At 31.6% G+C, this 17053-nt stretch overlaps 2 protein-coding genes across 5 annotated transcripts; one reads left to right on the top strand and one right to left on the bottom strand.

Moving 5' to 3' along the window:
• The first annotated feature begins 245 nt into the window (after positions 1-245).
• Positions 246-6327, top strand: LOC137824658 (protein FAR1-RELATED SEQUENCE 3). 4 transcript variants are annotated; one of them, XM_068630338.2, is made up of 6 exons: positions 246-489; positions 1458-3788; positions 3878-3967; positions 4243-4392; positions 5133-5248; positions 6125-6327. In XM_068630338.2, exons 2-5 carry the CDS (start codon positions 1572-1574, stop codon positions 5241-5243), a joined length of 2568 nt encoding a protein of 855 aa, XP_068486439.2. In that variant the 5' UTR covers positions 246-489; positions 1458-1571; the 3' UTR covers positions 5244-5248; positions 6125-6327. The 4 variants fall into 4 exon arrangements, with proteins under 4 accessions (XP_068486439.2, XP_068486443.2, XP_068486427.2 ...); XM_068630342.2 differs by having other exon boundaries at positions 288-489; positions 5133-5283; XM_068630326.2 differs by having other exon boundaries at positions 288-489; positions 1458-3809.
• An 8392-nt stretch (positions 6328-14719) lies between these two features.
• LOC137827112 (histone H3.2) lies at positions 14720-15375 on the bottom strand. The gene has a single exon (XM_068633328.2). It carries the CDS (start codon positions 15314-15316, stop codon positions 14906-14908), a length of 411 nt encoding a protein of 136 aa, XP_068489429.1. The 5' UTR covers positions 15317-15375; the 3' UTR covers positions 14720-14905.
• Between the last annotated feature and the right edge of the window lie 1678 nt (positions 15376-17053).

Raw genomic sequence — 17053 nt, 5'->3', positions numbered from 1 at the left:
GGTTTAATTAAGGTAGAAGAAACCTTGTTGGGAGTAAGTTTTTCCTCTGTCATTAAATATCTAATTTTTATTTCTCTTTCTTTCTAGCTTGCAGGTAGAGAGCTAGGGGCTTCAAATGTATGATATAAGGAAAAAAAAATACATAATTTAACTCTACAATATAACTTTATAATATCTGTCAACGACTTAGATATGTTGGTGAACTGAATATATATATATATATGTATGTATACATGTATATGTATGTATAAAGTAAAATATGATTTAAAATTTAAAAAAGGGAAAATGTCAGTGTGAAGTGTGAAGGTACAATGAAATGTGGAATTACAAGAATGTTTGTGTCTGGTTTTTGGACACTCCCACTCAAGCTCTACTTCCTCTCCTCAAAATCGCTAATATCCAACAACAAGGGTTTGTGGACCAAAACACTGCTTTTTTCATTTCACTCACAATCTCTGCCTCAACCCAGCTCTTTCTTTTGGTCCCCAGGTGAGTGAAATCTGCTTTCTTCTTCATTTACAACATATAATGCGAACAAGTTTGGATTTTTAAAAGAATTAACAATGGGTTGTTATGACACCCTCTTTGAGAATTGTAAAAGTGTAAACATGATTTGGGGTCAGCATTTGTAGTGAAAACTTTTGTATTTATTGGAGATGATGTGGTATTCTCAATTTGTAGTTTATTTTTAAGATGAGAGAGAAAGATATTATAGAATTGAATGGTTTCTGTATATATTTTGATGCAAAATTGAGTAGATGGTCAGGAAAATGATTCTTATCATGTGTGGGAGTATTTACTTTGCAAATTTTTAATTTTTATGTAATTAAATGGTTGTCTGAGGTGAGGAAAAAAGTTATTCCACTGAAGAGTTTTTTGTATATTTTTTGGAGTAACAATGATAGGTGTTCCGAAAAACTATCTCTAACCATAGGTTTAAGTATTTACTTTGCAAACTTAGGTATTATTTTATGTGATTAATATTTCTTTAGGGCTTGCAAAGCTGATGTAGATTAATTACTGGCCTAATTTCAACACTATAGCAGATAGTCCCAAATTTTTAAATATCTGTGGTTTTATGTTGTGAATTTTTTAAAATTTTGTTCAAAATTTTTGTAAGGTGAGGAATGCTCTCAGAGAGTGGCCCAAAAAACCTCACTAGAATAGATTTTGATACTAAAGAAGTGAGTTTAGGTTTAGTTCAATTCTACAAAACTTGTATGGTGAGGATTGTTCTCACTTATACACTGTAAATTTGACTTATTTTTAGTCGATGTGGAATTTCCAACATTAATATCTCTAATTGGTTGACGGTGTTGGTCTATTTAACATTTTAAACTTTTGGATATTCCTTCAACCTTATGGGTTATAGAATTTGAAAATTACTTCTAAGTGCATAATCGTATATTTTCTATGAACACTTGCTGTTTGATGTATTTATTCAATGCATTGTGTAGATAGAGATGATGCTGGCAATTTCCATCATTGCCTCTACAAGATTGGCACGACTCATGTTTTCCAGTCCTTTCAAGGAAAACCAATGAAGTGTTTGTATCATTAGCTAAGCAATCATGGACTTTGAGGCAGTAGATGAAGGGGAAAACAGTGATAGACCTGCTTCTGAAAATGTTGAAACTGAAAAAGATGAGGAACAAAATATGAAAGTAAACTTGGCTGAAACAGAAGTAAATAACCAGGATGGTGATGCTCATAGGAAACCACTTGTGGGCATGCTGTTTGAATCTGAAGATGCTGCAAAATCATTTTATGATGCATATTCAAGAGATGTAGGATTTAGCACACATGTTGGTCAATTCAGTCGTGCTAAGCCTGATGGTCCAATTATAACTTGGGACTTTGCTTGTTCCAGAGAGGTATTTAAAAGGAAGAATATAGTAAGTTGCAATGCAATGCTTAGGGTAGAGAGAAAAGATGCAAACTGGGTAGTGACAAAATTTGTTGAGGACCATAACCATTCCCTTGCTTCATCTAGAAAGGTGCAGAACCGTCAACCCAGTAAACATTCTGTAGGTGCTGCAAGGAATGTTACAGCAACATTTGATGCCCGTAATGAATCCTGTGCTTCCTTGAATGGAAATAATTTAGAGCCCCCCATTAGTTCAGTTAGGAACTCCTCTCCAGCAGAAAAATGCCATCCAATGAGAAGTATCGGGTCCCTTAGCTATGGAAGATCTTCTCAAAAGAGGACCCTTGGAAGAGATGCTCAAAATCTTCTGAATTATTTTAAGAAGATGCAGGGAGAAAACCCTGGCTTCTATTATGCAATACAACTAGATGATGAAAACCGCATGACCAATGTATTCTGGGCTGATGCAAGGTCAAGAACAGCTTATAATTACTTTGGTGATGCTGTAATATTTGACACAATGTATAGACCAAATCAATACCAAATTCCATTTGCTCCATTTACAGGATTCAATCACCATGGCCAGATGGTTTTATTTGGTTGTTCATTACTTCTAGACGAATCTGAGTCTTCCTTTACATGGCTATTCAAGACGTGGCTATCTGCTATGAATGATAGACCACCTGTTTCCATAACCACTGACCAAGATAGAGCCATACAAGCAGCAGTTGCTCATGTGTTTCCAGAAACTCGCCACTGTATTTGTAAGTGGCATATTTTAAGAGAAGGTCAAGAAAGATTGGCTCATATTTACCTTGCTCATCCTTCATTCTATGGGGATCTATATGGCTGTATCAATTTTTCTGAGACTACTGAGGATTTTGAATCAACATGGAAGTCTCTTCTGGATAAATATGATCTCCAGAAAAATGATTGGCTTCAAGCAGTCTATAATGCTCGTAAACAATGGGCCCCTGTTTACTTTCGTGATACTTTCTTTGCTGTTATTACTTCGAACCACGGGGTAAACTCCTTTTTTGATGGCTATGTAAATCAACAGACAACCATACCTTTATTCTTTAGGCAGTATGAAATATCTCTTGAACATTCATTGGAAAAAGAAGTAGAAGCAGATTATGAGACTATTTGTAACACGCCTGTATTGAAGACTCCATCACCAATGGAACAACAGGCAGCAAATATGTACACTAACAAGATTTATACGAAGTTTCAGGAGGAACTGGTGGAAACTTTTGCATATACTGCAAATAATGTTGAAAATATTGGTGTGATCAGTAAATACAGAGTTGCAAAATATGAACATGATCACAAGGCATACATGGTCACATTAAATATCTCTGAAATGAAGGCAAATTGCAGCTGTCAGATGTTTGAATACTCTGGCATTCTTTGTCGACATGTATTGACTGTTTTCACAGTAACAAATGTCCTTACCCTTCCATCGCACTACATTTTGAAGCGATGGACAAGGAATGCAAAATCCTGTATTGAAACTGATGAAAAAGTAACAGGTCCACTTGACATTGAAAATCTCACTATACGTTTTAATAGTTTATGTCGAGAAGCTGTTAAGCTTTCTGAAGAAGGGGCAATTGCCGTTGAGACTTATAATGTAGCAATGAATGCTTTGAGAGAGGGTGCTAAAAGGGTAGGTATTGTGAAGAAAACTATTGCAAAAGTCACACCTCCAAATACTCAGGGTAATGGAAGCTGTCAGGAAGACAATAGCAAGAAGAGCCCTTCATCAATTTCGGATGCCATCCCATCACTGTGGCCCTGGCAAGATTCACTGTCACATCACTTGAATCATAATGACCTTGGTCTTCCTGTCACTGATCTGAATCATCCTAGTATGGCTCCTGTTTCTATTCACCAGGATGGTGGCCCTCCAGATAACTCTGTATTGATTGGAATCACCCTTGTAATTATTAGTTATTTCATCTACTTATGCTGATTATTGCTTTACTTGACTATCATTTATCTATGCAGGTTGTCCTCATGTATTTCAAGTCTATGACTTGGATCATCGAAAATAAGAATTCAAGCCAATCTAGTAAAATTGCAGTTATCAACATGAAGGTATGTATATGCCTGCAAGTTATAACCTATGTTCTCTTCACAATTTTTTTTTATTGAGAAACAGATATCTCAATATCTTTTGTCTCATACTTTGATTAATTTAAAGAGATCAGCCTCTTTCCAGATATCCATTTAATTTAACCTTCACGCTCTGTTTAAAATACTAACAATTTAGGTTATTTCACTTACCATATTGTTTCCATGTGTAGATAACAGGTTCAACGTGCTGAAATATTCTTTCCTCCCTGTTAACTATTTTTCTCTCCCTCTTGTAGCTGCAAGATTATGGTAAGAGCCCTTTAGGAGAGACAGAAGTGCAATTCAGGGTGACAAGGATCACTTTGGAGCCTATGTTGAGATCAATGACTTACATTAGTCAACAGTTGAATGCACCAGTCAATAGAGTTGCTATCATCAATCTGAGGGTATGTAGTCTTGGATCATGATCATCTACTCTAGAAATCAATGCTAGTAAACAAAAGTATTTGTTAATCATTGTGTCTAATGCTCTAGAGAATTTGTAAAATTTACTCAAACTTGATGTTGAAGTCTAGTTATTATACGGAACTGAAGTAGATTCTCTAGCATATTTAATGTTCCATCATTGTATCAATGGTACAAAATATACTAATAAGTCCAATATTGATATTAGAAGCTCAGATAACCTCTTGTATGGTGGATAAAATGTTTTCTTTTACCATGTCACGGGTTTCTGGAATCGTTACTTGTGGGAGAACTTTACCTAACTACCACCCCTTGAGTTGCATGAACAATTGAACAATTGTTTTCACGCAACTTCTACTAAAAACTTGGTTTTAGTAATAGAATTCACCATGTTATTGATTTTAGATGGTCCAGTAGTATTTTATTTTATATTATTCTTAAACTTGATATTGACCCCAAAATTTCGATTCTCTTAGAAAGTGGATTTTAAGCATACTCAACCTTACAGAATTAGTTTATAAGATGAAATTTACACTCATTTATATACTATAATTTGGTTATATCTATTGTCAATGTGAGATTTCTAATAGATTCCATATTTCTTGTACAGACATGATTAAGTATGCAATTTTATGCAGTCTAAGAAAAAAATTTCGTTGTGTTTTGTAAGATTGTGTTGTCCAATATATTTTGGCTAATTTTATAGTTCTACATCTTCCAGCTCCAGGATACGAAGACAACTACTGGGCAAACAGAGGTGAAATTCCAAGTTTCTAGAGATACTCTAGGCTCCATGCTGAGATCTATGGCCTACATCCGGGAGCAGCTGTAGGAGTTGTAAGCATTATCTTTATTGGAAGTATTGGACTCAAGTTATAAATTCTAACCTCTTCATTATTTTCTCCTGATATTCAACTTAAATGATAGTAATAATAATTTTTGTCAGAATATATTTTTATTATTAGTGTAAGAATTTTGTTAGGTTGGACCTGTATTTGCTGTACTGTACTTGTACTTTAACTATAACATTGATATGAATAAGCATATACGGATATCATGTACTCATCATCATAATATCAGTATCATAATATATCATTTCTGAGTTCTTTCCCTTTTCTCATTTCTCATTTGTATATTAATAGCAATAGTCTCAACAGCAGTAACATAACAAATATGGATTAAGTTCCTTAACCTCCCTTGTTTGTGAATTTACAACAAACAAACTTCTAGTTTTTTTTTTCAGACTCATCATATTCATGTGTCATTTTCGTTTCTTGTTTTTTAATTAATTCAGATTCATCACTGTCATGTGTTATTTTTGACAGTAATTTGTGGTTGAATAAAATTCAATGTCAATGTTACTAGTAACATATCATCATCTTTGTAATTGTTATCATTATTATAAAGGATAGGGTGGGAAAAGGAGACAAGTGTGAAGAGTACTGTGTCCTAGTTTCTTCATTTTTTTTTCTCTTTTGTTCTGCTTTAGTATAGATATGAATAGCCTATTGTAAGTAGATTTAAGAGTAAGATTGAAGTTGCATGAAACATGTAATTGTGAGTTTGTGATTTGCTTTATGGAGCTGGATGCCAAATTGTTTTCTTGTATGCAAAACTTGAAACCAGTATATTCTACTGGCTGGTCAGATTATTCCTGCTTCAACTCTCAATTTGTTCATTGTGTTTTAATTTTATGTGTCTGTTAAATTATAGGGACATGAGGAGCTTGATGCTGCCAAATTGTTTTCACTTCTGTAAATTCCTCATGTACTTTTGTGAGTTTTACCACAATTTCATGAAGCGCAAAGAACAGCTTCAGAGACATATGGTGAGCTGTGCCTGAAAAAATCCTTTCACTTTTATATTTCTTTGTTTGGTATGTGCAGTCATTTTTTAATCAAGTGACCCTTGAATTTTCTCTGCGTTGCTAGGATTATAGGTTTTTATTTATCTTTATTTGTTTATTTTTATTAGCAAATCAAGGCACTAAAAATTTATCCATAGGTAAAAAGTTTGTTGTTCTTCAAAAAAAAGTCTCAGTTACCAATTTTACTGCATTTGTCCTTGACAGGTTTGGTATAGTGTATATAAAAGAAGGAAAAGATAAGGTAGTTTTCTACAGTTGTACCTAACAGCTGTATCTAAGTTATTATAAATAGTTCTAGGAGAGTTAGTAACGAAACTTCTTGGGAGAAAAGAAAAATTTCTCCAAGGATTTTCCAAATTTTCACCTTGAGGACAAGGTGATTATTCTTCACAGGTGGGGTATTGATAGGTTAGTGTATAAAGAAAGAAAAGGTAAGGTAGTTACTACAACTGTATGTATTATTGAAGACACTTTGTGGGAGAAAAGAAAAATAAAAGGATAGTTGGAAATTGAGGTTCTCTTCAATAATCTTAGATTGATTGTGTTCTTTTTGTTCCTTGACTCTATTCCTACTACATTTGTATGGGACTGGGATTGAGAAGGGCAATTACACACAAGATTGTGTCTTTTCTTCCCTATTCTAATATCATATCTAATGGTGGTTATGGATTGGATTTTGGATAGATTTTAAATTCAAATTCATATTTTTATAAAAAATATTGAATTGAATTTTAAATCCAAATCTAGATTTTCTAAAAAAAATTAACATGATATTAATATAATAATATGTAAAAAAAGTTTGATTTTATATAGATATTAAGGAAATATAATAAAATTATAATTTAATAAGACCAAAAATTAAAGATAACATAATACATAAATTCTTAACATTCAAAATACACCTACCTATAATACTTTAATTAAACTTGAGCCTTGTGATCATTAAAAAATTATAACCATTTAAATATACATATAATATCCACCAAGAAAGAAATAGGACTGTTTAAATGTCTATATAGTAATAATTCAAGTTTAGCTAACATAGATCATCCAATATGAAGACATATTGGCCCTTCTCTTATTGTGCATTTTGTGGGAAGGAAAACTAAATCATTTTTCACATGACTTGGATATTTGCATATTCACAAGACTTAACAATTCTTAAAATATCAACCTCAAAGAAATCAAGTTGTGATCATGAAGCAAATATACTATTTAAGAGAAATGGTAGTTGATTCGTCAACATCTTGTTGAAAAACCAACTCTATAAGAAATGAAAAACTTTTTGTTACTTAATACGTATTTAATTGTAACATTACTACATAATTGGAACTCTTCAAAATGATTATATAGGGTGTATCTTTTAGCTAATCCTATGTACAAATAAGTGTCTTCACCTTTTGATCCGATAAAGAATTACGATATGGATCAAGCATTATTCTTCTCATGTTAAACCCAAACTCAAATGCTACTATAGAAACAGACATAGCTAATAATTCTCGTGCTATGTTTGAAAGGATTGAAAATCTACATGAATTAATTTTCTACTAATCTAGAATATTCAAATTTGCACTTGTATCAAGTTCTTCCTCTAAATATTTTTGAAGCTTGGATTTGTTTAAAGAGGTTAAGCCTATTGTTTGCAAAAAAATATTCCAACCATATGGATCATTCTTATAACTAAGTATCTCTGCATGTATTTGTTGTGTGTCATTTTCAACTTTCCCTTTTTGACTTTTTTATTCATCAAGCAACTTCAAAGAAATATTCATTCTTAAACACACATTTGTTATTTGTCTTTTCTAGATCAAAAAGTTGATCAATTGTCCAATTCATATATTTCATTTTGTATCTAAGACAATAACAATTAGCAACATATTCAACTTGCTAGGTTCACTGCAATATTTCTCATATTTTTTTCATTTTTTCAGCTATCTTATATGTAGCATTGGTTGTACGGTTGGACTTAAGCAAATGATTGATTTCATTCCAATTTCCTACCACTTCTAACTTGTACAAATTACTTGTAACATAAGAGGTACCATAGATGTACAAAGTAGCTTCGTAAAAAATGTTCAAAAAAGGTAGAATAGACTTAACATACTCCCAATCTTCATAAGAAGGCAAACCAATTTCCTTTCCTAATTAGCATATTTTGTGTGGTGAAACTCAAACTTATCAAATGCCATTTTATGCTTGTTAGGAGTAGCTAACATCAAATAAGTTGAATTCCACCTAGTTTCAACATCCAAGCATATATGACTCTTATATTCAATGTTTTGTTTTTCAACACACTCTTTGAATTTCATAAATCTAGAAAGAGATGATCTAATATATTTCATTACAGCACAAACTCTTTAAGCAGAGTTGTTAATCTCTTTTAGCCTACTACTCATAATTAAGTTCAAAATTTGTGCACAACAACGTATATGAATATAGTCACCTTTCAAACTAAGTTATTCCAAGATAAGTAGTATTTTCTTCAGGTGTTGAAATCATGTGTCATTTGATGTAGCATTATCTACTGTCAAGGTCAAAACATGATTAAACTCCCATTCATGCAAGCATGACTTAACAAATTTAGTCATGACCTCTCTTGTATGACTTATTACTTGACGAAAATTCAAAATCATTTTGTGCAAATTCCATTTATTGTCAATGTAGCAAGATGTCTAACACATATAATTTTGATTGAGGTGAATTACATGCATCAGTAGTGAGACACTTTCTGACAATGTTGAGAAAGAAACTTTTTTCAAATATATATATTTTTTGTATTCCATAATGATACAATATTTTGTGATAAAGTATAGTGTGATGTGATCTTAAATCTTGGTTACAATGCATTTGAATACCTTCCAAAAGCAAGATGCTTTACAAATCAAAAGGAAAGTTTGTACATTTTTACAAATCTACCATAAGTATGAGAGTTAATAATTCTATCAATTGTTAAAGATGCACTTACCTTTTGCCTCTTCTCTTCTTTATTTGGTTTATTTATATATCTCAACACATATTACGCATTAAAGTTGTTTCTTTCTCACATCAAATAAGGATAGAAGAAAAAATTGCTCATAAACTTGAAATCATTTTATTCAACTAGAACTTAAGTCGAATAAGAGTGCTCAATGAAGTATTGTGATATCCTTATTTGATATGAGAAAGAAACAACGTAAATGGGTAATTTTGAGATGTCCAGATAACCCAATAAAGAAAAAAACAAGAGGCAAAAATGTAAGTGCATCTTCAACAATTGATGGGATATTTACTCTCCTTATGGTAGATTTGATTAAGGATTTTGCTAATAAGAACTGGTAAAAATGTTTGTGAAGTTGAACTTCCCTTTTTGATTTGTAGAGCATCTTACTTTTATAAGGTACTCAAATGCGTTGCAACCAAGATTTAAGTTCTCATCACGCTATCCTTACCACGGAATATTGTATCATTATAGAATGTAAAAAAATTATATTTGAAGAAGTTTCTTTCTCAACATTGTTAGAGAGTTTGTCTTACTATTGATGCATGAACTTCACCTCAATCAGAATTGTGTTTGATAGCCCACTTAATTGACAATTATTAAAATTTGGACAAAATGATTTTGAATTTTTGTCAAATAATAAGTCATACAAGATAGGTCATGACTAAATTTTTTTCATGTTTTGGCAATAGATAATACTTGAATAAAAGACTATTGTCTTTGTTTTTGAAAGGTAATTATATTCATGTGTTGTTGTGCACATATTTTGAACTTAATTGTTAGTAGTGGACTAAAACGAATTGACAACTCTATTTTAAGAATTCGTGTTGCAGTGAAACATATTAAATCATCTTCTTCTAGATTTATAAAATTCAAAGAGTGTGTTAAAAAGCAAAACATTGAATATAAAGGTCATATCTACTTAGTTGTTGAAACTATGTGGAATTCAACTTATTTGATGTTCTTGTTACTTTCAAGCATAAAAAATTAATTAATAAACTTGAGTTTTACAATACAAAATATGCTAATGAGTTAGGAAAGGGTGTTGGTTTCCGTTCTAATGAAGATTGGGAGTATGTTCTACTTTCTTTTTAGCATTTTTTACGAATCTACTTTGCACATCTCCAATACCACTTATGTTACTGGTAATATGTACATTGTAGAGATTTGGAATGAGATCAATCATTTGCTTAAGTCCAACAGGACCAGTATTGCTAAAAAAATGGAAAACAAATATATGAGAAATATTGGGGTGAACCTAACAAATTGAATATGTTGTTGTATTAGATCTTAGATACAAAAAGAGATATATGAATTGATCAACTTTATTATCCAGTAATGGATGTGTGTTAAAGTCAAGATTGAATATTTCTTTGAAGTTGTTGTTTGATTAATGGAAGCTTAAAATGACACATGCAAAGATAACTAGTTATAAGAATGATCCATATGGTTGGAATAAATTTTTGCAAACGGGTTAATCTTTTTAAACAAATTTTAGCTTAACAAATATTTAGAGGAAGAAAGTGCAAATTTGAATATTTTAGATTGGTGGGAAATTAATTCATGTAGATTTTCAATCCTTTCAAACATAACACAAGAATTATTAGTCATGCATGTTTTTACAGTAGCATCTGAGTATGTTTTTAGTATAGGAGGAGTGTTTGATCCATATTGTAGTTTATCACATCAAAAGGTAGAGATACTTAATGTACATAGTATTTTCTAAAAGATGCATATTTATCATCATTGTTAAACTATGATTTTGAAGAGTTTCAATAATAATAAGTTTTTTATTTCTTATAGAGTTGGTTTCTGAACAAGTTGTTGGCGGATCAACCACCATTTCTCTTAAATAATATGTTTGTTGCTTCTTGTTGTTGAACATATGATGTTCTTAACCATACTATTGTCAAGAAGATGTGATGATTGCAATCTCGTTGTTTGTTGTATTGTGGGTTCCTGGTTATGTTCTTCATCTTCGTGGGATTGAATCTTGTGTTGGTCATTCTTGGTGCAGTTCTTGTGTATGAATTTGTTGTTAATTGGAGGTTTAATTCTTGTAGAAGGATTTATTTGAATTCCCTTTGCCGAACATAATGAAGTAATTAGAGAATGGAATTCCAAAGATTTTTTTTTATCAAGATTTTTCCCACTTTGTTGGACCACAAACTGCCTAGTAGCATCAAATATCAACCATACAACGTCAACATCATAGTGTTTAAGTATGGAATGTATAATATAACACCTTGACATATTTAGGTTTGAACTGTGCTTGTTGGGGATGATGTTGGAGTAAAAATGATGTTCAGACCTGTGTCAATGTAGTCATACTAGAGTGAAGAATCCTTAGTGGTTTTCCAGCATTATTTGTCTCATGACTGTTTCTTCCTGCACCTCCATATCTTCTTTTGGCACCTCCATACACAACATGAAAATACATTTTTATCCTTCTTGTGTCACCCCCATAGAATAACTTTCGGATTATGTAATCCGGAAATGCATTTGAAAAAAGACTTCCGAATTACATAATTCGGAAGTTAAAAAAGACTTCCGAATTATGTAATCCGGAAAGTAATCATGCATCTGAGAAAAGACTTCCGGATTATATAATCCGGAAGCTAATTACAAATTTGAAAAATGACTTCCGGATTATATAATCCGGAATATTACAGAGGGGCATTTCTGGAAATATGAAAATCTATGGAGGTGAGAGAAGAAGCTATGGAGGTGCAGGAAGAAGCAGCCTTGTCTCATACGTCCGACCAAGAACACATAAAAGGCTAGACGTTTCCCTATTGCTAAAGTAAAGTTTGTTCCTTTTTTTTGTGCCCCATCAAAATACAGTCAAAATATTAATATAGACCATACAAAATTTAACCATCACGTCTTCTGTTGGTTTCACTTTACTCACACCTCATGCACTACATCACCTCATCCAATAACAAGAGAACTCAATTTCTAAAATTACTTAATTGTGCATAAAGTTCGTACTAAGTCACCACTTACTCCAACACATGTCACCAATTACTCTGACTGATCACATTCACACTGAGATTAACTAAATGTACATTGTTGTTGTCCACTATGATGACTTTACACACATCACATGCAACACCAAACACAACAACAACACAGATTAGAATTTTTGAAAAATAATTAACTGTGCAAAAACATTGTAGCAGGTCACCACCTATTCCCACAAAGGTCACCACTTAATGTCAGTGTGATTAACTGACTACATTAACATTTACATTACAAAACTTGTCATTTACACACACCTCATGCACTGCACCACTCCACACACGAGCATCACAACTAAAAAAATCATGCAACACCAAAAAATTGGAATTGCCCACCTAAAAACCACAACAATTCTCAATAAGGTACTCAAATTAACACCAACATTTGTCTTTAATGAGGAATTATGGAACAAAATTTATCACCAGGAAGTCAGAACACAAAAAGTTCAAAACCAGTATCCCAAATTTGCAAAGCGGAAAACACACAACAAAATCCAAACCAATTCAAACTTTAAAACTCAAAAACCACAACACCAAACAAATAAACAACACTAAAAAATCAAAATCAAACCAAAACAATCAAACAAATAAACACCAATCAAATGAAAAAAAAAAAAAAAACCTCAATCCAAATCTCACCCCAATCAAATCGTAATCGCACTTCCAATCCAAAACCCTAAACCCTTCAAAATCGCAACACACCTCTGCTCTGTTTCCTTCTCCCTTCAAAAACCGCCCTATTGAAACCCTAAATCCCTCTTTGCAAAATGCAACTGGCGCACCTCTTCTTTCTTCGCAAAACACAAAAAAATCGCAACTCTTCCTTTGCAATCCAAAACCCTCAAACGCAATGCTCTTCCTTCACAAACGACTAGTCCATAAACCTACCTTTCAAACGTTGAATTTTTAAAATTTTCCACCTAAACAAGTGGGACCCACATGCCATTTATTTATTATTTAACAAGCCATGTCAACTAGTTGTATTCTGGCACAATGACATTGTGGTTGTCCAAATCACTAGGCACTATTTTCATCCAAGCACCAATACATTTACATCCATAAATGTAATTAAGATTCATTTTACATCTAAATAAATTATTATTATATTATATATTAAGAAGTAAATTTAGCTATAATTCAATGTCACAAACAAAAACAACTTCTAAAGTTATATTTACATCCACTCATGTAATATAATTTGGTCTTATCTTTAGTTCATATAAGATCTCAAACATATTCCCACACGTCGAGACTGTCTACTTGTACATGAAATTAAAAATTTATTGATGGTCCAATAACAATTCAGTAACAAATAATAGATCAAACAAATTTTCATTAGAATAGATTCTACTAAATGATTTTGATCCAATCTTTAACGTATAGTATTTTAATCCAAAAATTAGTTGTAGGATTGATGTATTTTTTTTAATAGTGGTGTCAAAAAGAGTATTTCCCTTCCCAACCTAGTGTTCTAACATTGGCTTCCAGTTTATGCTGAGGAAATGCGATCTTAAGCATCCCCGGTGATGAAATATACAGAAGTGGCACACTTACATTTTTTACACTAATTCTCAATATGATTTAATTTCATCTGAGTTAATTTTGTTAAAATCTAAAATAAATTCACCTTTGCATATAAAATGAGTCTAAAATTCATATCTTTCGCCTCTTTCTGTTTGTTGTTGCCTTTTACGATAAACAGATTAAAAAAAAGTGGTTTTAAAATGTAAATATTACACTGAAATATATTTTTCAAATTATTTAGAGTTTATTATTATTTAATTAGTATATTTTTAAATGACTAATAAAATAAAGATAAAGGTAGTAAACTTCTTGGACTTGTAAGAGAAACCGTCTAATACATAATCTTGTTTTTATTTTTAAGTGTTTTTTTTGGCTATTTTTCAATTATGGGTATAACTAATCTCATAGGTGTAAAGGCATAAACACGTAACATTTTTACGTAATGTGTGCATTCATAATAATGTGATATTAATGCAAATACTTAATATAAAGTACTTTCTTAATAACATTTTATTTTTATTGAGTTAGTGAGGCTAAGCATGAATATTAAACCAGTATTAGAAAAAAATTTAAATTGAGTTACCTCATCTTTTTTTAAAGAAATTCTAATTCATTTGAACTTATTATCAAATAAAAAAATATATATATTTCTCAAATAATTAAATAAAAAATTAATTAATGAATTAGCACATTTCTTCCCTTTAAAAAATAATGAACTACTATCACTTTTTTTCCTTTTTATCTTTAGTATATAAAGTTCAATATTTGCATTGATTATCTTTCACCAATTATATTATTATAATATCTTTGTCAATCCATGTAAATCTAGAGTTCATGAAGAGTATATCAATGTAAATCTAGAGTACATGGTTTTGAAATTATTTAATTAAATATTCTTTAAAACTTAAAAAAAAAAATAATACAAAAGTAATACCAAATTCATTAGCTCTTTGGATAATTCACAAATCTCCCACAAACTACAATGGCTACACTGAACAAATGTCTCAGAATCTCTCAGATCTCAAAGACATGACAAAATCTAATAATATCTAGACTAAATGCGTAACTAGATTCAATACCACAGAGTGACAAGGATTCAAGAACTATCAAGCTCTCTCGCCTCTGATTCTGCGCGCGAGCTGAATATCCTTAGGCATGATGGTGACGCGCTTGGCGTGAATGGCACAGAGATTGGTGTCCTCGAAGAGTCCAACCAAATAAGCCTCAGCAGCTTCCTGCAACGCGGATACAGCACTGCTCTGGAACCGCAGATCTGTTTTGAAATCCTGTGCGATCTCGCGCACGAGACGTTGGAAGGGAAGCTTTCGGATCAGCAACTCGGTGCTTTTCTGATACTTTCTGATCTCCCTCAGCGCCACCGTACCTGGCCGGAATCTGTGAGGCTTCTTCACACCGCCGGTCGCCGGAGCAGACTTCCTTGCAGCCTTTGTGGCCAGTTGCTTCCTCGGAGCCTTGCCTCCAGTGGACTTGCGAGCTGTTTGCTTGGTTCTTGCCATTGCAGAGAGAGAGAAAAAGAAAGTTTGATTCTGTGAGAGTGCAAGGGATTGCAAAATTTAGGGGAATTTGAGTGAGATTTTATAGGGTTTGTGGAAAGCACGAAAATGAAGCGGGAAAGTTGGAATTTGGGGTTTAAATCACAGCCGTTGATTGATTTCAAAGTACGGTTGTGATCGTGATCCGTGGCTTAGAGTATGAACCAATAAGAAGTTGAGACTCAAAAGAGTTGGCTTGGGGTTATTTATTTATTTATTATTATTATTATTATTAATACAAGCATGTTAACTTGTAGGAATACGGTGGGTTATTGTTTTACGTATAACAGCTAAAATATGTATTTTTTAATTTTAAAAACTAATCTGATTCACTCTTAAATATTTTAATAAAAAATTATCAAAATTAAATTTATAAAATGTTTTAAATTATCTTTTTAATTTATTCAACGTAAGAGGTCTATGTAAAGAAATAGGTATACTTAAGAATAATTTTGAAAGAAAAAAAAAATGTATACGCTGAATTAGAATTAGAGAATTCTTATATGTCCATATATTTTTATGATGATAAAAATAATCAATGCAAATAAAATTTTTGATATAACTATATTTTCAATAAAAATAATTACCAAAACTTAAAAAAAGTTATAATAAAATATGTAAAAAGATACCTTGTCATTGTTCATTACAAGTGATTTCATGTAAATGATGGAGACTAAAAGTCAGTTAACACATTAAAGATACACACATCAAAAGAGAGTAAAAAAATAGTTAAAAAAATAAATCTTGAATAGACAGTTGAGAAAAATAATAGGCATAATATTGGTAGTAGTAGTTCTTTATTACCTCTCTGTCTAAACAAATATTATTATAATATTTATCTTGTTATCTATCACGTACTTGCTTGATAGATTATGTAATTATTATTATACATTCTAAATTTCACCCTTATTTTACTAAAAATATTATCATATGTGAGAGATTAAGTGTGGGGTTGTTGTGCTCTTCCACCATCATCTTCATCGTTGTTTGATGGTTGTTCTTTATCATTATTAATTGGTTATTGTTGCATAATCTTGTCATGTATAACCCTAAAAACTCTAAATATGTCTAATTTGTGATGTTGTAAAAAATGTGTTGAATAATGTGATTATGGTCAATTAATTTGAATGTAGTTTTTTAGGGCTCACGTCACAAATATATTATCCTACATTAGTTATACATAATTGTTTTCTTTAGGATTTAGCAAAATCCACTAACATCAACTTTTTCATATTGACCAAAACATGTACATATATGTACAAAAATCTAATTTGACATTTTTTGGATTTTCACTAAACTTTGGATACATTCTATCAAAATGTTTTCAAGCTTTCCATATCATATAGATGAGGTATAGTAGTCATTGAAGAGGAAAACCTTTTTTAAATCTAAAAAAAAAATAGAAAAGTACCACATTTTTATAATAAAAATATTATTTTCAATTCCTCCCGCAGTGGCTATCTAATATTGATCCATTATACTAAAAATGTCATTGTAATACAACATGTATCATGGCAACAATAATTTTTCTTACAACCCCAACCCAAATCCACAGATCAAGTCATGAAACCTTTATTTACTCCATCAAATAACATCAACATATAACATCATTTGATAAAATAGAAGGTGCCAAAATGTTCTTGATTCAAATGAAAATTGAACATAGAACTTCTTAAAAAAATATAAGAAAAAGTTATTTTC

The sequence above is a fragment of the Phaseolus vulgaris genome, chromosome 11 (assembly GCF_051622355.1).
Source record: "Phaseolus vulgaris cultivar YP4 chromosome 11, ASM5162235v1, whole genome shotgun sequence".
Classification (NCBI taxonomy): domain Eukaryota; kingdom Viridiplantae; phylum Streptophyta; class Magnoliopsida; order Fabales; family Fabaceae; genus Phaseolus; species Phaseolus vulgaris.
This window is presented reverse-complemented; position numbering and strand designations above follow the sequence as displayed.